At 38.6% G+C, this 20,714-nt stretch overlaps 1 protein-coding gene and 1 long non-coding RNA gene across 2 annotated transcripts; one reads left to right on the forward strand and one right to left on the reverse strand.

The window, feature by feature from the left end:
* Positions 1–2,849: 2,849 nt before the first annotated feature.
* LOC132978244 (adenosine receptor A1-like) lies at positions 2,850–6,995 on the forward strand. The gene is made up of 2 exons (XM_061043377.1): positions 2,850–3,235; positions 5,049–6,995. The coding sequence occupies exons 1-2, from the start codon at positions 2,904–2,906 to the stop codon at positions 5,761–5,763; spliced, it is 1,047 nt and encodes a 348-aa protein (XP_060899360.1). The 5' UTR covers positions 2,850–2,903; the 3' UTR covers positions 5,764–6,995.
* A 522-nt stretch (positions 6,996–7,517) lies between these two features.
* On the reverse strand, positions 7,518–15,826 carry LOC132978245 (uncharacterized). The gene is made up of 2 exons (XR_009673879.1): positions 15,599–15,826; positions 7,518–8,868 (listed from the first exon to the last, which is right to left on the reverse strand). It is a non-coding gene; the product is annotated as an uncharacterized LOC132978245 (long non-coding RNA).
* Positions 15,827–20,714: the final 4,888 nt, after the last annotated feature.

A 20,714-nucleotide genomic window follows, 5' to 3' on the forward strand; every position in this document is an offset into this window, starting at 1 on the left:
TTTTATTTAATATAAAGTGATGATTATATTTGTAGACTTACTCAGCCCAATTGTTGTAAAAAGGTAGTATTGTGCATTCAGTAACAACTCAAATGAAAAGTAAGACTGTTTTAAAGAAAGTGCTCATGTATTTTATCTTGGCCACTACACTTAAGAACATAAACATCTCTGTCCACTGAATGTTTTTTCTTCTTCATTTAATCAGGAGAAATCTGTTGAGTTAAGAAATATTTTTCAAACGTTTCCTGGCTAGAGCCCGACTGATTAACCGGCCAGCCGATAATATCGGCCGATATGAGCAGATCAAGTGACTATCGGTATCGGCTACCTTGTTGCAGATCTATGCCGGGCCCGATATTACTAGATTTATTCACCAGTCAAAAAGCATTTAATGTGAGTTTCATTGTATTATACTAGCAGTTCTCTTTTACCAGCAGAGTGTGCTATGTGGATTACAATGAGCATTATCACTCTCCAGAGTGTCAAGCGGTGTTACACCTACATGTGCAGTTACTTTCCAGTTGAGTGATCATCATGTGTTCATTATATATTTTCCACAAGTGTTTGATGACTGCATTTGAGGGATCAACGCAATACATATGTCTATATCTATCTGTCTTTAAAGATCGAAGATAGATGTAATAAAGATATCGGCTGATGTCTTGGTATCAGATTTTTTTCTCTCCCCAATATCGATATTGGTAAGGGACCCAAAAATCCCATACAGCCAGATGCCAAGAGTTACCTGAAAAGCACTCCAGCCTTTAAAGATTCAGGTTTATTGAAATTAGTTCAGAGTAAACAGAGCAGCAAACTTAAAGGCCTTTTCCCTTTACAGGTCTGACCTTTGGAAATTGGAACACACTGTAAGAAAAAGGTCCTGGGACCGAAGATTGTACGTCATATCAATTTGTATCAGATCCCCATAGTGCCTCTGCATTCTTTTCACTGATACTCATAGATTTATTAGCAGTACATTGATTTTACACCATGTTGATACGTTATCGACAGATCAAAGAGCAATGCTGATCCAAAATAGTAGTTGAATGTAAAAGGCTTATTCACTTAATTAATAGGCTTGCATACCACTGAGCCAATTCACAATACAAGTTAGATGATCAAGTGTTTGTGTACAGAGTTTGATTGATTGTGATTGTTAAGATGCAAATTGTCAGAATGAGTTTACTTAACAAACACCAGTGTGCTGATAGTAGTAAGTTTCTTGTTGAACGTTGTGATGTTGAGTAAAAGTTCCCTACAAAAGCTTTTTAAATCCTCTTTTAGTTCCTATTGATACAGTGATTTTTTTCATGCTCATATTCAAATGTAATATCACTCGTGATATGGTATTTTTCTGTTTGTCATCATTATTTGCTTTGCTTGATAAATGTTCTCTTTGTCATGCCAGATCAGCGATACTCAAGCATTTATGCTGATGAAGGAAGGGAAGTCATCATATTTACAGCGAGGAGGTTCCTGGTTCGAATCCCCTCAGAGTTTGCACTTTCCATTAGACTTTGCATGATCTCCCTTTGCATGCATGGGTTCTCTCTCGGTACTCCAGCTTCCTCCCGCAGTCCAAGGACATCCTCACTAGGTTAATTGGTGACTCTAAATAGCTTGTTGCTTGTCCGTCTCTATGTCAGCCCTGTGATTGACTGGCAAACAGTCCAGGGTGTGCCCCACCTCTCGCCCATGACAGCTGGGATCTCGAGCCCCCTGTGACACCGGACAGGAAAAAAGCGATATAGATAATGAATGGAATTCCCATATCATATCACTCATAATGATCCCACTTAACGCACCATAGAAACGACTCTGCCATTATCTAATCCTTCCCATAGGACTGACGTTTTGAATGAGACATGGCGGCTTTAGCCAGTCTCATGCTTTTTGACAAATGTGCACAAGATGAAACTGTGACAGCATCAAATTAAATTCACTTCTTTGTTATTTTTTTGTTCCCGGTTGGGGTGCCACCGATGCCCCCTCGTCCTCCATGGTTAGCTTCAGTGCTCAAGCTCGTCGCCCCTCCTGTCAGCTGCTCAAAGCAGCTCCACTTCTGACACCATGTTGTGTTGGGTTCTAAATGCTCAATAAAGACTACAGTTGAGCTTTACATGCTGGCAGTTTACTTGGATATATTTGGGGAACAAAAACAGCACAGCACAACTTATTCTTGAGGTTACACACACACTTTTCGTCTCCTTCAGTATAACTGGAACTACCTTTGTGGCCCTGCGGAGTGTGGTGAATGTTAACTCTAAGTAGCACCTCTACTGCAGATAGCATATGCAACTGTGCAACATTGGCATAGATCCATAAATTGATATGATACATCCATCAACACTACCCGGCCTCAGCTATAACAACTATAACAAAGGCAAGAAACCACATGAGTCAGAAAAAAAATTAAGATGAGATGTGGGTTTTATTTCACAAAAACTGCATTCAGTGTGTATAAGATAACAACTGTGTGATGGATGCAATAATGCATACTGGAAATGAAACTGACTGTGCACATCAGTTTGTTGGTTGGTTTTATTTCCCTCTTGAAACCCAACACACACACAGGAAATAAGGCTTCCCCCTGATAATAGCCTACCAGCAAAACAAGTAAATAATTCAAACCACATGATATCAGAATCAGAAATCTATCTGTTGCAATGGCCAAAAGTATTCACTTATTTATATAAGAAAAAATATAAAATATAAGAAGATTTTACCTTACAGTGACAAGCAAAAAGTTAATGCATACACTTTGAAAAAATGAGGGTGCAACCCAGTGTTAAAAAAAAGTGGCAACCGGACATCCTCAAATGTTTCACAACACCAAGATGAATGATAAATAACACAGCACTGCATATTGTAGCCCAGACGCAAACTTGTGTCAGATTGGAAGCATGATGTTTTATGTCATGTTGATCTACATTTTGTTGGAGGTGTTCATCGCTGTTTGCTGCTGTCTTGGTAATATTTTGGTTATTTTGGCGCTTTGGACCACTAAGTGCATCAGGCAGCCGACCTTCTGCCTGATTGTGTCTCTGGCTGTGGCTGACTTAATGGTCGGATGTATGACCATACCATTGGCTGTGGTGGTGGCTGTAGGACTGAGGACTTCGTTCTATGGCTGCCTCTTCCTCAGCTGTGTGGTCATCCTGTTTACTCTGGTATCCGTTTTGTGTCTTGTCGCTATCGCAGTGGATCGATTCCTCCGTGTCTACATCCCGCTCAGGTAAGATTTTTTCTTAGATGATATATTATGCAGTGAAAAGTGAAACAGTGGAGCTAAGCATTGATTTGAATCACAAGCTTTAACATTTTTATCTACTAAAGTTAACTTAAATTAAATTAACAATTTTCTTTAGTTTATTCTGCTGTAAAAGATCAAAGTCTATTAAACCCTGTGATGAACCAACCTCCCAGTAATTCTTTTCTCCCAAAATACCATTTTGTGCAGCTGAGGACTTTTGTCAACTTCGTCAGATAAACATATAGTCTCAGTATTTTAAAATAAAACATCAAGGAAATTTTTAATGTATTTATTTTTATTAAAAACAAGAATATTCAATTAGCTGTATAATCCAAAAGTTTGGTTTCTTTTTATTCAACAAATAAATCCATGTAACGGAGGTGACACCTCATTGACGGAGTTGACATCGTATAATGACTTCAGAATATATAATATGCATCTATTAAAATCACTCAATCATTAATGTAGTAACGATAGGATAATAATGTTACAGAAAATTAATGAATAAGGGAAATAATGAAATAAACTTCTTTTTTTAAGTATCCAGGTAATAAAGAGAATGGAGTTATCTCACTTCTCTTGTTGTCTTACAGATTTGACAATTTAATTCAATTTTTCAATGCAAGTTTATTTGTATAGCACATTTCATACAAACGAAATCTCAATGTGCTCTACAGAAGACAAAAACAAACAAACAAAATACAAACTCATTTAAAATAAATAACAAAACAAAAAACATGAAAAAAGTTAATAAAATAATAATAAATGAACGAAGTGGATTCAAGAGCTCACTTTAAACCAAAACATTTTTGTAAAACAGCAATGCACCATCCCCTACAACACACACCTACATACACCTGTTTCTATAGAGTGCAGGGACCATACACCAACCATACACACACACACACACACACACACACACACACACACACACACACACACACACACACACACACACACACACACACACACAAAGATAAACTTGCAAGCAAAGGCACAAAAGAAAAGCAATGTTTTAAGACCACTCTTAAAAGAACCTAAAGTTTCTAGACAAAATGTTATATTTTTTCATTTAACAGCACATCTGTGGTGAGTTGCCATTTCAGTTTTAAAAGTTACTTCTCTCAATGCTAACCAAAACACAGACTAATAAACCATAAAACCTTATTTAGTTCTGATTTTTAAAGTGATATGGACTTGACCTGTTATGGTTGAGACACACCTGATAGCAACAGCACTTAATTAATTTCTCAAAAAATAGAAAATATGCTTGAACAGCATCCCCATGGGTCATGGGTCCTTTATGTTGTAGCTCTCCTCTTTCTATGCCCGATTATTTTATGTATTTATAAAAGTCTGACGGAGTTAACAAAAAACTGGGACACAACTTTAACAGGTCAAAATGTTCATAAATAAATACATTTTTAAATGTAGATGGCTATAATAATATTTTGTACACCAATTGTATCAGTAGGTGTTGTAGATTTTTATATGCTTTTGGCACACTTTTAAATAGTTTAAAGTTGTATATAGTTGTCTTGGACAAGGGTGTTTTCTGGCATAGGGCAGGTTTAGAAATTTTTTAAAAAGAAATGGGAACCAAAATTTGGTATTCAAATTTGTTTCATATTTAAAAATCTTTTAAAAAGAGACTTTCATTTGAAAAAAAAAAGGAACAAGTGTGTTCGAAAGTGTTTTTTTTAAGTTTGTTTCGCCTGTGACGTGATTTTTCCCAATTCTCAAGAAAGGGTGTTATATTATTTGATTATATTAATAATTTTTGTTTTTTTTATAGGTACAAAAGGACAGTAACACAGATACATTCCAGACGTGTGGTAGCAGCATGCTGGCTTGTTGCTATACCACTGAGCTTTGCTCCCATGCTTGGATGGTACAAACATCCGACCTCATCCAACACAACAACCACCTCTGCTATGACCTGCCAGTTTACAGCTGTTATCCCCATGTCCTATCTGGTTTACTTCAACTTTTTTCTGTGCACCCTGACACCTCTGTTGGTGATGACTGCACTGTACGGATACGTCTTCTGTACGATCAGAGGAAACCTCAGAGAGAGACCAGGCAACGATACCCAACAACAGTCTCAGAACTACCTGAGGAAAGAGAAAGAGCTGGCACTATCTCTGTCTCTGGTCCTGGCTCTGTTTGCCCTGTCCTGGCTCCCTCTCCACATCATGAACTGCATTGTTCACTTTGATAAGAAGACTCATGTACCAGGCACAGCTTTTTATGTTGGCATCCTGCTTTCTCATGCAAACTCGGCTATAAACCCAGTTGTGTATGCGTTCAAAATACCAAAGATCAAGATTGCGTACCTGGCGCTTTGGAGACAGCTAACTGCATGTGGAAAAGAAATCCAAGGGTCTCAGACAAGCCAGACAACAGACAATAATCTAAGTAGTAACACGAACAGTGAAGCCAAAAATAAGTGCACACATCTTGGGTTGGAGAACAAGCAGCGGGTGTATAAAGTAGACTTTGTTGTTTAACAATAAAAGCTCCTCTAATCAATTCCTGCCATCATTTCTGAAAGGAAAAGCCAACAAATATTCTGATTCTCCTGCAAGAGGACTCCAGTGAAATCAGTGAATGAGAAATACAAGCTAATAGACAAGGTATGGTGAGTGCAAAGGTTGATAACTTGATCATACTGTAAGTGCTAACATGAGGGTGCTAAAATCACTCACTTTAAACAGCTGGAGCACAGTCTTATTGGACCATCTGTTAGCACAATAAGCTTCACAGTAATCCATATGTTCTATATCCAAATAAAAAGCACCAAAACCACAACCGAGCCATTTGCATTGTGTTTTTTTTTTTGCCACAGAGGCTGCGCTCGTTCGATGTCAAAAAGCTACAATTTAACCTAAAAAGATGATATTCTCTACATTTCTATGGTTAACAAATCTATGAATGTGCACTGAAAGATCTGTAAGGTTCAAGCACGTGTGTGTTTGTGTATATATTTGGGTAATAATGTGTGTGTGTTTGTATTACGAAAAACTTTCTTGGAGAGGAGAAGGGTGACTTCAACTCGTCTCAAAGTTCAGTTTGACGCTGAGTTTCATATCACTGTTTTAATTTTTTTCACTTTCTGATCAAGTTCCAGTTCTTCATGTTCATTTCCACAGAAAACACTATATTGGAAATCCCCCTTGCCATTAATCATATGTAAAAAAAGGTTAGCCAACATGACCTGGTAAACTGTCTGCAATGCAATTCAATGAATGAAACTGTGTAAACCTGATTGGAATAATAATAATAATGCATTTTATTTATAGGCGCCTTTCTCATCTCTCATGGTCACCTTACAGACACAGCAGTAAAACCGTTAGTAAAAACAAGAACACAATCAACTACATAAAACATAAAGCAGCAATAGTAAGACGGGCATGGTCAGACAGAATAGGTTAATCTAAAAAGGTGTGTTTCGAGCTTTGATTTGAAGGTGGGGAGAGAGATAATAGAGTTGTTACTTTTTTTTACTTTGACATCCAAAATCTGATGAAAATGTTGATTTCTGTAATGTTAAACACACATTTCCAAACCAACTATTTGTTGAATTCCAATGTACAGGTACTCTTGTTTTGATGATCAGTTGGTTTTTAATATGTTATAAACACAATTAACAAATGGAACATGATGTACTTATTTCAGTGTTTCTACTGCTATTCATTTTGTGACATGTAATCTCAAAGAGTAAACAGAAATAGAGACAACAATGAATGGCATTTTTGGATCTTTGTTATTATGATATTATTAAGATATTTGCAATTCATCCTGAAGAAATCATTTAAGAAATTGAGCAATCGGTTTCTTCAAATAAATGTTTTTCTTGCAATACCAGGCAACTTTTAGAATACACATTGTTTGGAAAAATGTAACCTTAATTCATCTATTTCTTGCACCAATCATACATGTATTTCAATAATATTTAATACATGTGAATCTTATATCTGTACATTCAGTATGTAATGAGCCTGAAGTCTAAATATTTTTGCCACATGACTCAATGTTTTATTTGTAGAAGTTAAAACCAGTATTTCACATCCTGTTAAGTGTGCAACACATTAAATGTGATAATAGCTTAACTATTTATCAGTACTTAATAAGTACGTAATATCAATCTATCAATCCTCAAACATGACTCTGGATATTATAAGGGATGAATTACAAATATGTACCGGTATGTAAAATTGCTGTTGACCAACAGTGGAGTGTCAAATGAGTAAATAACCGAGGGTTTTCTTTACACACTGGGGTTACAAAGGGATACATTTCATACCTTTTCTCGGAGTATACTTGCTGCTGATAACGTTTAGCTAAATGGAAAGATGGACAGGGGCGAAGGCAGGGTTGACCCTGTTACTAAAACATTTTTAAAACCTCCTCGTTGAGTTCACAGTTACCTTGACAGGTGACCCTTTTGGGATCCTTGATTAGAATGGAGATTGTTCATTTCTAATTATAGTGATACCCTTATCGATACTTCCTAACGATCCGAGTCCTTATTGATACCACTTTTAAACATTCAACACTTTTTATTGGTTTTCAAACAGGGAATTACAAAAAACAATTTCTCAAAATCAGAGTCTTATCATACATAGAATTGTGTACATACAGATACAACGTACTAGGAATGGGAATGGATAAACACAGCCAGACCTTCAAACAAAGCAACAAACAAAAATAAACTAAGTGTGTGCAAAAATTCAGATATGCAACTGTCATCTTTGTATCGTAAGATTTAAAATGAAAAAATATTGCTGAACAGACTTTGGATCTATGAGCCTCATGGCTCCTCTTGACTGTCCCAATGTCTCAGTAAAACCATCCTTTTTTTTTGGAGATTCACACCTGGAAAGCTTTGCATAATCACCCCAGAAACAAGCCCAAATGCAAATATATCTTTCATCTTACTGTCTTTGGTCACAAGATGGCGTCAGAGTTGCTTCTTCTGTGTGAGTGAGCCTCATTCCAAGCACTCATTGTACCTCTCAAGAAAGGTAATAGACTGTATAGTTATCACCTGAGCAGGATTTACTCCATCCCACAAACTATACAACCTACTACCTCACCTTGCAAGGCTCAACTTCAGGCACCAGTGACTACCCTCAAAAACTAGACGTTACCCATTGGCCCAACTAAGGGACAAGAGTTGGAAATTAGCAATAGATACTCTTTATGCAGCACATCAGTTTCATGTATGTATTGAAACTATGTTAAATTACATTGTCCCTATTAAATAAATAAAATTAAACATGCGCTTTATTACACATTGTAATAATGCAGCAGTTACACTATTCTGTTCAGTACATGAAGTCTTTTTTTGTATCCACAACCTCCCCCTCAGATTTGAAGGATCAATTGATCCTTAAATCATCTTTTTTGAGTCCATGGCTTCTTTTATCCATGGAGCTTCTGAAACACATTGATTCTTCATCATCACGGCAGATCATCCTGTCTCCTTAGGAAAGACAGTAGATTGAAAAGTTATCTCTGAGGGAGGATCAAACCCCACAACTATTCAATCTACTACCTCAGCCTTTGGGACAGATGCTTTTGCAGGTAGACGTGGAAACTGGTTGGTTGAACTGTGAATAAAAATAAAGACAGAATACGCTATTATTATTATTATCCAAACAATTATAGAAAAATGTTTCTCGTAAGAACAGAGGCTACCTTTTATGGTTAAAAAAATCTCATCTAGTTGATCATAAATACTAAAAGGACAATTCAAAATCTTTCCTATGGAAAACCTTTGTTTTATTAAATCACCTGTTGTAGCAAGCTATTGAAATTGCAACCTAAAAACTAATACAAACAACATAAATCCACATGGTGTAAATAACACTCGTTGCCATGGTTTTCTGGTGGCAGTTGAATCAATAATTACTTAAAGGAGTTATTCCATCTTGGCTCGCCAAACCATTACTGCCGTTTTAATAATAAAACAAAACATACACTTTTGTCCCCACATAATGTTTTGGTGTTCTGCGTAAGCCTTAGAGGTAACATTCAGTTATTACCAATGTAGTGCAAGTGTGTCAGCCTCTTTGACTTAAAATCTTGTCTTTGGGTTTTTCTTGCTCAAATTCCCAACAGAACCTCCGTTTAGTCAGTCTCATCACCCCAAGAGCATTTACAAAGAGTAAATGGAACTGGAAATGGCAGTTACTTCAACCATTTTATGGAGTTGTTTGATACAGACACCAAACATCTGTGGTGCAACCTGTTAACTTGTGCCTCCTCAGTTCAATCCATGTACATACAGTAAGAGAGATGTTCTTTACCCCATGAAATTATGGTATAGACCCTAGTTGTTATTGAGTTGTGTGTTGGTGATTCACTAAAGTATGCCAAGAAATTCTTAGTGTGCCTTATGTTTTGTCTTGAGATGTTCTTTCAGACGAGCTGAAGGGTTTGACTTGAGAAAATTGCCCAGTTTTCCCAGTGTGAAAGCCACTTCAAGTCTATTGAAGAAGAAGTCTGTTTACCGTGCCAGCTAGATTCTGGGACACAGACTGGGCAGAGCTGTCTGAGCCCCGACCGAGCCATATTTTGGCTTAGCTGACTGAGCCCAGACACTGTTATGGTAGACAACGATGGTCAACCCATGCAAAGAGTAGGACGCTTTGCATAAATTAGCATGTGAACCATGGTGGCTGAAAGGCGGCTGGGCAGTTCATTAACATTCTGAATTCCTCTTTGGCCTAATTAATGCCGACAGTGATTGAAATGTTTTGGCAGGCTTTGTGGCTGCTGTGCCAGGGCATGCTCATTGGGCTATAATGAAACAGCACAGGGGCATCAGAGAGTGGGAGGCCTTAATTGAGATGTTGAATTAATTAGAAGGTAAATGGTATCAAACTCATCAAACTGGCTGGCCTATGCAGAGGGGACAAAGTGAACGCGGGCGTTGATTCAGCTTCTTGGACAAAAAAAAGTTGTGTTGACTACCAACAATATTTGTTGTGTAGGTGGGCCATTATGTGTGGTTCTCTAGGGATGCATGATTAGGTCCAGGATAATTTTTTTTATTGGTATAGGAAGCTTAACACTGCTCCATCTGGAGAAGTTATGGCTATGAAGCTCACCATGGTTTTACAGATGACAATATTATTTTTTTTGTTATACCTTTGTGTAAAAACCAGATAATATATCTAAATTTAAACAAGAACTACAAATGCTCTTTCACACAGCATCTCCACATTGCATCATGTCATGATCTAATCAGCAGTGTTTCTCAAAATACTTCCAAATTTCAAATCAGGTGATTTATTAAATAATCAAAAGTCGGTCAGAACTAACATCTGTTTGTAAATCTCAATTGAGTGTTATACTGTACTGTAACCATTATTTTGGACGTAAATTGTAATTCACAATCAGAATACGCTCTTCTTAATCACAGCCCAGTAAGGCATGCAAACAGGTACTCGTAGATTTTTGAATCATTCTTACCTGGATTGCTTCCAACTACGTCTCGTTTGTTATTGGGCACATCAATTTTTCCACAAGACCTACTTAGAGGTAAACAGTAATAAGCTCTTCCCACAAGTCCATTGGTAACAAGAACTAAAGCAAATGCTTATCACACCCGGAAGTGATGGTTTCACTGTGACATCCCAAAGCTATTGATGAAAGGAAAATGGCCGCTCTGTTGCAGAGTGTAATGATGATCAGAGCTATCAATCCATGACCTTCATTTACGAGTCACTCAGAACAATCCACATGCCAATCAACAGATCACTGACAGGATAATCTAATGTTGTTTCAAATAAAGATGGCTACAGTAGCTCGTCTTACAGTTTCAAAACCTACAACTTATTCAGGATATCCGTGTTGCCAAATAAATCCGTGCGATACAAACGGAGAATTTAAGTAGATGAAAGCATCAAAAAAATACCTAGAACAAGTTGGCGTTGGTCCATGATGGTCGTCGGGATACAGGGGACGACTGTGCAGGAAAAGACTGAGACTGGTTCCTTTAAGCGGTTCTTTCCAATATTTGGTGCCAAGAAAAGGGCATTGTCTGCGTGCCAGGCTGAATCTCAATGAGACAAAAAGGGGGTGATGTCGTGGATGCAGCATGGCAGAACCCACCGCTGAGGGGGGTGGAGAGTACTGGCAGCCAAGCAATGGGAGGATGCCATGTCAGAAAGAGGGTTTGATACCGCACAATAACATCTGGTGGCATAGCTTGCTGCCAGATGCTCTGTGCAGCGTCCGTGCTGTGTGAGCTAGTTGATCACACATCTAAGAAAGGTCCATAGTTTCATAATCAGACTTTGACCATATGTTGGACGAGTGCTTACAGTCTGTATAGGGTTTCAGCTGAGTCACATCATATGTGATGCATATTGTTTAATAAACTGAGGTCAGCAAGAGTTTACATCCTTGCAGGCTGACTCGGTCTGCCATACATTACATGTTCTCCCACAGTAACCGTTTGACATCTTTCCTTCAAACAAAGTTTCTACATTTCTTGTAGTTACAATTGAGCTATCTTTTATGTTTCAAAAGAAGTATTTGCAATCGTAATCCTCAGGAGTGACTGTTTCCAGCCTTCCTGTACATTAAAGTCACAGTATTAATTCACAATTTGTTGGTGTTTAGCTTATCATCAGCATTAACTTCAAACTAGAAAGGATTAGGGGATATTTTTGGTGCTGAAATCAATCATGACAATGTAATCTTCATTAATAGTCAGGCTTTATACCTGTTAATGCAGTATCTACATCTACAGTATATAGAGCCTATACTATTCAGATTATAACCGGTTTAAGAGCCTAAATAGAGTGATATTGCTTCATATAAAGGTGAGTTTTGGAGGAGAGGTGAAACCTCATCAACAACTTCAAATAAGTCCAGTTGCCTGGACTTGTATAAAACTCTAAATTAACCTTGATCTGGATGACGGCGAGCCTTCATGGACATTCTGGAAAGTGTTGCTTGTACTACTGTGGTGAACAGACTAGAGAAAGCAATCTTCATTGAGCTGATAAAACATGATATTAATATTGTTGCATGGGTTGGTGCTGATAGGTAGTCCTTGAGGAAGCTGAATGAATGATGTATTATTACTTTAGTGCATGTCAAACAGCTTTTCCAATTGAAAGCCTAGACTTGAGTAAACCCCTGTATTGTATCAAATTGTAAACAGTGTATCCCAACATCTGAGACAAGAATGATTAAATCAGAATTTGAAAAAAAAAAAATAGAAACGTTTTTGTAAGAATTTTGTTATTTCTTATTCCTTACCAAGTAATCATCTCAAGACCCCTGCATTCATTTTCAGTCCCCTCGGAGAAAACGTCGATACACAGTTGAATATCTGGTCCTAATTTGAGAGAAATGGGCCCCACATTATGTCATGGCTCTATTAGATGGACTGACTTTAGTTTTAGGGCCTCAGGTCAAACCACTAGAAGAGAGAATTACAAGTCCAAATAATGACATGAGCGTGAAATTAAGTACTTCTGTACATGTAATGATTATCAAGTAGGTTAACAAAATAATCCTCTTTTTTTATTAGGCTAAGAAACATAGAAACCATGGCAAAATTAGCAAATAATACGGTCTTTTGTAAATACATGTACTTCCCACTGATCTCGACAATCTTAAGGGCCTGTTTGTTCTCATGACACTGGCAGTGCCCATGACCTCCATTTCAGGTTGCTTCCAAGCAGCAACCTCAGGTGTCAAAAAATGAAGCCAGTGCTGAAGTGCAAAACACTGTAGTTCCTCCAGTGTCCACTTGAGGCTGGCGGTAAAAGCCCTGGAAGTCCAATACACACCCATTCAAAAAAGCCAGAAATAAACTTGTTTACAGCTTGGTTCAAAAAAACGAAATTTGGTCTGAATAAATCGAAAAACGCTGTAAGTGGACACAGGCCCTAAAGAGTGATCATCTTATCCATAAGTAATTTACATCATATATTTAAATTCTGATGGACATTTGGGTAGACTCTGGGCTAAAATAACATTTTCCAACACTTCTAATTCTGGTGCGAAGGACTTTTACCTTGAAGATATTTAGTTACTGGCAGTCATTTTTAACATCTTTGCTTTGTTTTGTTTGTAGTGTTTTATTAGTGTAATGAGGCTAGATGACTTTTGTTAGTTATTACATTTAGTCACAATCTTTGGCAGTTCCCTGTCTTTTGGCCTGTGAGTCTTATCCACATTCTTTTGTATGTATAACACTGATTTATCTTTATTACTCAAGTAAAAAAAAAAAAATTTGGGGGGCAAATTAAGCAGTTTGAGTGCAATGAGTGCTTAAAGGCTTTATACTTTTTTGATCCAGCAGATGTCGCCCTTGAGCACCAGCATGAAACCAAAACAACTCGCGGTGCATTGTTGTGTTAGCATGCTAATGCTAGTGATCTTTATTATGCTCGTATCTTCACACTGCATGTAAATTTACCCGAAATGAGCGTGATCTAGAAACGCAGTTAAGCAGTGAGTACAGTATGTTATTCTTCTTTTCTCTAGTCCCTCAATGAAACAACTTTTATTAGCGAGGGGAGGAGTCAGCCGCCGTCCCGACACTATAAACAAACTGAAAATATGACTCGGAAAACTCGGAAAACATCACAGACAGTGGGACTCGGGTGTTACACCCATTGTAGACAGTCATTACTCAGAGTTATTTTCAGAGGATATACTTGATTTATATTATATTTAAGTGTGAAAAATCACATATAAAGCCTTTAAGTAAGAAAATCACACTACAGTGTTTGAAAGATTTGGACTGAACTTTTGTCATACGTGGCCCTACCCTGTCAGGGGAATCAGCCCATCTAATGTTCCACACTTGATCAAAACAAATATGAGGAAACTCAAATCTGTGTGAATACTTGTGGACCTCCCAGATGTTGTTCTCTCAAGACTTTTGCTCTAAACTACTGCCGTTCTGAGTGGTAGTTTATGTAAAATAGCCATGGTCAATAGTCAGATCAAATACTGTTTATGACCCACTGAAACAGTTTTGCTGACAAACAGGAAGAGCCGAGTGTGTATGCAGTATGACCTGAGAATAGCAAGAACCCCCCCAAAAAAGAGACTTTGATCCTGGTAACCTCAGAGTCTCTCTAACCATGGGGAGGAGAGAAACCCAAATAGCGGAGGATATGGTTTTTTAAACATGTCATCAAGCGGCACAGAAAGTTCATCTGAGGAGAGCTGTGGGGGAGGAGGAAACAAGTCAATTTTCTCTCTCTCTGCCCATCCTCCCTGCACCACCCCCCCCCCCCCCCCCTTACTGTTTGCTTAAAACACTCTATCTCTACTGTATGGTATGCAATAATCCATGACACAGATCTAAAACCTGTGAGTGTGTACAAACAAATACACTGATCTGCACGTAAATTAACATGTGCCACGTTTTTCAGCTTGTAAAAGTTCACGTTAGAGTGAAGTCTGTGAAGTAAAAAAATGAATAGATATTGATTAATTCTACCTTTTGTTAAAAGCTTTTTGTGCTTCTCGGATGTTTAAAATATGCAGACAAACTAAAAAATGTTTGATCTGAAACGGAGACCCTGCAATCTTACATTACAAGCCCCTTCATGTATAGAACAATACTTGCAACAGAGAGATCTGGTTCATACTGGTTTGTGAACAGGTCTATCAAACTGCAGCATTCAAGATCGCTTCAGATAACTCTGTGATATTCCTCTACGATATCAGAATATATACAAGGCGCATTTTTTTCTACATGTTTTCTCCACCGATAGGGGATTCTTTTTGTGGTTGAATTTACAGTGAAACGTGGCCACAGCAAGGCCGAAGGACACTTTATGTTGGCCATAATAAATCTATGTAGCAATCCTGCAACACAAAAAACAAAATGTTTAATAAAAACCTCTAAATGCCTTTTATCCAACAATTTTCTGTGTGAAACTTACAGAGGTAGTTATTACTTTTGATTGGGTGATTTTAACCACTGGTGCTGTCGTTCTTTTAGGCTTCGGCTTATTAGGTGCAGTAATGCAACCCTGAAAAATCTACTCAGGCCATGTAGTTTATTGAACAGCTCTATACAAACAGACTGCTCATTACAGTAACTTTGTGTAAACGATTGAATTCGTTTATGCGAAGAAGTTGATAGATATTTAAAACAAATCTCGTGTGTTTCAGTCGAAAACAATCATGGCGAATATCAGGCATTGTGTGCGGTACAAGCAAGCAGACACGTGTACAGTTTGGAAGGTAATAATACAAGACTTTTAGGACTGTAACAGAACCTTTTTACAGAAGTATTCATCACAATGCAATGAAAAGGGCCGAATATCAGCAGAAAAAAAAAAAGAGAAATACCTGGAGGTGACTTTTACGAATAGGTCACGCTAGTGTTCAGCCACAGAGAGTTAGGCCGTGGTGGCGACGGAGAGACAAAAAAAAAAAAAAAACGTGCTACAAATGAGACAAGAATGCATTTCCACATCCCTCTCTTTGGCCTGCAGGACGAGGGAAAGGCTGAGCAGTGTTCTAAGCAAGAAACCCCACTCGAACAGGGGCTGGGGCTTGAGAGCAGTTTCTGGGCCATGCCCTTCTCTCTCTCTCTCTCTCTCTCTCTCTCTGCCTGCCCACTTCTGCCCCGCTGCCAAGAGCGAGACACAGCAAGAAAGAGAAGGAGAAGAGAAATTGTGCTTACACGCTCTTATTAAAGATATAAACTCCACCTGGAGTATGCAACACGGCCCAGTTTGGCTTTGAAGTAAAGTCAAGGAGTACTTAGTAGATTACTTGTCATCAGAAATACATCTCACTTGGCTGTAGGATTAGGGGCTCAGAGCGGGTAAAGAATCAGAGAGAGAGAGAGAGAGAGACAGAAATAAGTTTTAAGATATCAGAAGTGAGTACTTACATGCTGTCTTGTAATGAGGCCAAAAAGACAGTTAGTCAGCTAAACAATTCAGTGCCAGATATTCCAGAGCAAATGAGTTAAAATCTTCTCTCAGAGTCGTGCAGTAAAATCTTTTGTCAGCACTTGGCTTCAGTCCCAGGTAGTACATGCCTCACAGTTCCCATTTTCGGTAGTCACTCCGGACGTCTTTAGTTGTTCTGCACCTGCCTGTGTTTTTGTTCGGCTTTGTAGCAGAGTCGGTACAAAAGAAAAGTATCCTTTTAGACTCTGGTTTAATTTGTTTGTACTTGTGAATGGGAACTGGTGTTTACTGTCAACATAACAAGCCAAACGAGAGAGCCGGTATTGTTTAGCACATCACATCCAAAAGTAACAAAGTGTGTCACAGATCTGTGAAGTGAAAATAAGGGCAAGAGTAGGGTCAACTTTAAGGAAAAGGCAATTGAAAGAGAATAGATACAGTAAATTAATCCCAGTCCTAAAGAAGCCACAAGCTTAAATGTTAAATGTGTCCACAAAAGAGTGCCACAGAGACTCATTGGATCTTTCCTCAGGCAATATCCAGGACAGCTTCCTGTGTGACGTCACTGGCTCCTCATTTTAAAACATTTATTCCCAAAACACGGACTAAAAATGCTTCTTTCCTCATGCATTTATGTGCATAATCTTGAAGAATTTGTTGTTTACATGAACAAAAAAGGCAGAATAAATCACTGTCCTGACATCTCAGGCGGGTCGAAGAAGAGGGGAGAGGAGGAGAGGAGCTGCAAACTCTCTTTCAAAATCTTGACTCTGTGTCTTTCTCTTCCTGCTCGCGAACACTGAGCTTGTAAAAGTTTCAGCTGCAAGAGTTTGGGCCAGCCTCCATTGGCACCGTTTCAAAAGAGCAGTGCCTGTTTCAGAAAAACAGAGGGGGACAAGTCTGCAAGGGGAGCGATGGCTCTTTGCAATCTCTCTCTCTCTCTCTCTCTCCCTCTCTCTCTCTCTCTCTGTCTCTCGGGGGGGCTCAGAGCAGTGACCGCTCTCAGGACTTTTTCTCTTTGCTCTCTGGGTAAATATGCCAACTCGGGCCAGCTCAGCCGTTCAGGCATCTGGTCCTTAACGACTAGAGATCGCTCCAACGAAGCTGCTGTGTATCACAGACACCAAGAGAATAGGAAATGCAAGCTACAGCACTATTTCCTGGATACTTTGTCCTCCATTTCAGATGTGTGTCAACCTCTCACGAGGCTTGGCGCTGCTTGTGTTACAGTTCACACAAGGTTCTGGCTGCTCTGCCGTTTAGTTCTGCTCTCATAGCGTAAGGCATTCTCATTGCTGCACTTTAAGTGCCCCAAATTTGCTATTTGTCTTTGCAGTACTTGTAAAGAATGAAGCAAATATGCATATTAAACAGGTTAATTCTAGTACTTGATCTCTTATTCAATGTGTAAGTTGTTCCCTTTATGATGTGCTTGATTTACTGTCTTTCTTCTCTCTTCCCTGCTGGATTAAAAGCTGTGCAAATGTTTTAAAGTACTTAAGTGTGAACTCCAGAAACTCAATGACCCTTCACATAGTTATCTATGCAAATAAAAGGGTGTAAAAAATCACATGACCTACTGTAAACAGTTCAACTTATGGGAAACTACTGCTCCTTCCCAGAGGTTACATAAACACAGTTGTGTTTGGAATTTACTGTAAGCAGCTGTACACAGAAAGCTGCAAGCAACACTTTGTATTCTGAAAAAATACATGCTGTCAGCTGTTTGATAAAAATATCGCTTCATTTTTTGCATTATTGTCAAAGCCTGTCATGAAAAATTTCCAATGCATAATTCTTCCTCAATGCATGTGTGTGACAATGTATTACATATAGTGTACTGTGGATTGATTTAGCCTTAAGAGTCTCCATGGCGCCTCTTTTCTCCTCTGGGACCATCCATTCGAGAGCCTGGCTATAACGCAGGGCTGATGTCAGTGGCCTGCTCTACATTTTTCTCTCTCTTGAATGTCAATATGATCCTCTACTATCTTGCTGCACATTTTATTAACAACAAAGAAACAACAAAGAGCTTCTTTCATATGCTTTTTATTAGATGTGGCACACTGGTCAAGTCTTCATGGGGAACTTTCGTTTCACCATTGCTTCTAATCAGTTCACCAAGCCAACCCTGCAGGTCCAGTGAAGGTCACACGTATTAAAAAGATAATCTTTTGATGAGTGGAAAAGAAACTAGGGATCTGTGCATTTTGTCAACTGTCAACTAAATGGTTAAATTTGGGCTGTTTTCTGATTGTTTTCTAAGAATGAGTCTTGTCAGTTAGGTTGAATTTCAATTTCCATTTAATCGACTTGGGAATTAGTCATTAGGAGCACGCCAAAAGAAATGTGAAACCTCAGCTCTTGAGACAGCAACAGGAAGGTAAAAAACAGGTTTATGTGCCCCATAGGCCATAGTCCTCCAACTGAGCAGCCCAGGTTCAACTCCGACCTCTGGCTCCTTTTCAACTATCAACTATTGAGTAAAGGTAAAAAAGTTCAACGTAAATTTAAATCTAAAAAACAAAATACAGGTTTACGAAGTGGGTTACTCAGGGGAAAGCATACATTCATATGTTGCGTGAAGATACGTAGGCGTTACAAAATGTATGTGGAGTTTCATTGAACATTTCAGTTGACCACCTGAACCTCATAGATAGAAATAAAGTGATGAGATTTATTTTATCATCACACCCCAAAACAACTGAAAGTCCATCAGAGGCCCAACTAGCAGAAATGACAAGTGGCAGGAATTACTTACTTCTTACAATATCTTTTCCAAATAATAGGTAGTATGTAATAGAGTTGTTAGTCTATAGGTTTTTGCAAGTCAATACTATGGTCTACAGGAAAACATCTCTAGATTGATACCTTAAACATTAACTTTCTTTAGGTTTGCTTCTTGGTAGACTTCACCTCTGACTGAAAACTCAGTTCATGAGATGGTACGTCCAAAATGATAAGGATCTCAGCTCTCACTTGATTGATATGTGACTTAAAGGTCTCCACCACATTAACCTACAAAAATGTGTTTTTACCCTCTCGTCCAGCTATTGGCACCTCTAGCTAAAAAAACAAACAAACAAAGATGGGGATGGCCAGTATGACAAACTCTTGGCTTCAATACAGAAGTTCATAAACCAATGGGTGACATCATTGTGGACTTATCAGTCTTTGGTTTGTCACTGATCCTTTTGAAATGATAGCTACACTGTCTGGCCTCACCCTCAGGCCAAAGTTATATAAGTATTAACTGCACAAGATATGTGAGTTTGAGAATATTACCTTTTTAAATCTAAACTCTTCAGGATGTGACCTTGGTTAATCAGTGTGAGATTGATGGCCTTATTTCATCTATTTTTGCACCTTTCCATTTATAATAAATGGACGAGACCTCCTGCCATTGTCTTCTTTTTCTAACCCTCCACCTTTTTGGAACAGTTCCTCCTGTGGGGATGGATTCATTTAGCCCGGACTTTCCTGTTTCGTCTTCATTGTTTGTCCTTCCTGAGATATGGACCTTCTCTTGGTTGATGATTCACCCGTCTTTACAATGCCACCGGGTTCACGTCCTCAACAACGTGCCGTTTCAGCATTGAACCCATGGATGAACTAAAATATAATCATCATCATACCACCCCCCCCCCCTCCTCAAATACACACAGGCCACTGCCACTGGAAGCTCTACCTTTGTATGTTCAGTATAATTCTTCTTGGCTTAATGTTTACACAACTGCTTGGAATGGTCCCCGTTCCACCATAACTTTGATTCATGTGTTTTCATTTCATCCAGGCTTGTTGTTACAGTTGTTGGTGTAGTAAGAGCTGCTATTACTGCCTCTCATGCTGCCTGAGCCGTGTTTACCATCTTGCACGCAGCAATAAAACAAGTCTGACATGAAAACAGTTTGGAAACGGAGTGTACGGTGAGAAACTCACTGTCTCTTTAAGATCCTGATGGCTTCTCCACGACTCCCTGGAGGTCGTTGGCCTTCCTTAGGCCGCCTGCCAACTGCCATGTTACTGTCAAATGTTTGCAGAAATGCCAGCAAAGCCATTAGTCTAGACTCTTTTCAGCAGTCAGCGCAGACTGGATAGAGAGACACAAAGGGCTCTGGCCTTATAAAACTACTAACTTTTGTTTCTTTATTTCCTCTCACATGAGTTGGTGGTGTTCACTTCAACTGTGAAAACTTTCCTCCCTTCTCCTCCTCTGAGACTCAAAGCCAGCATTACAAATCAACCTTTAAAGCGGATAATTGTTTTTTTCAAACTTTTTAAATATTACTATTGACGTTTGTTTATGTTATTTATTTGTTATATGTATTATTGTTTCTAAATTTGTTGAAAAAATGAAACCATTAACAGCACCTTCTTGTGCCCCCTGGTGTCTCACAGCTGTGTCTTGCTTTGTTTTGTTTTTTTGTCTCTTGGGGTGCAGCAGCATCTGGTGGCTGACTGAGGAAATCACACTTTTTTTACATGAACTTGAATGGAACAGTTTACTGTTACAGCGACACTGATCGGCTGATCAACGGGTTTTC

The sequence above is a fragment of the Labrus mixtus genome, chromosome 7 (assembly GCF_963584025.1).
Source record: "Labrus mixtus chromosome 7, fLabMix1.1, whole genome shotgun sequence".
Classification (NCBI taxonomy): Eukaryota; Metazoa; Chordata; class Actinopteri; order Labriformes; family Labridae; genus Labrus; species Labrus mixtus.

What these genes read in the sequence shown, in the direction of transcription:
- LOC132978244 (XM_061043377.1), top strand. Translation starts at nt 2,904, where the DNA reads ATGATGTTTTATGTCATGTTGATCTACATTTTGTTGGAGGTGTTCATC. An exon ending in CGTGTCTACATCCCGCTCAG is followed by an intron (nt 3,236 to 5,048) that starts GTAAGATTTTTT and finishes TTTTTTTTATAG; the next exon opens with GTACAAAAGGACAGTAACAC.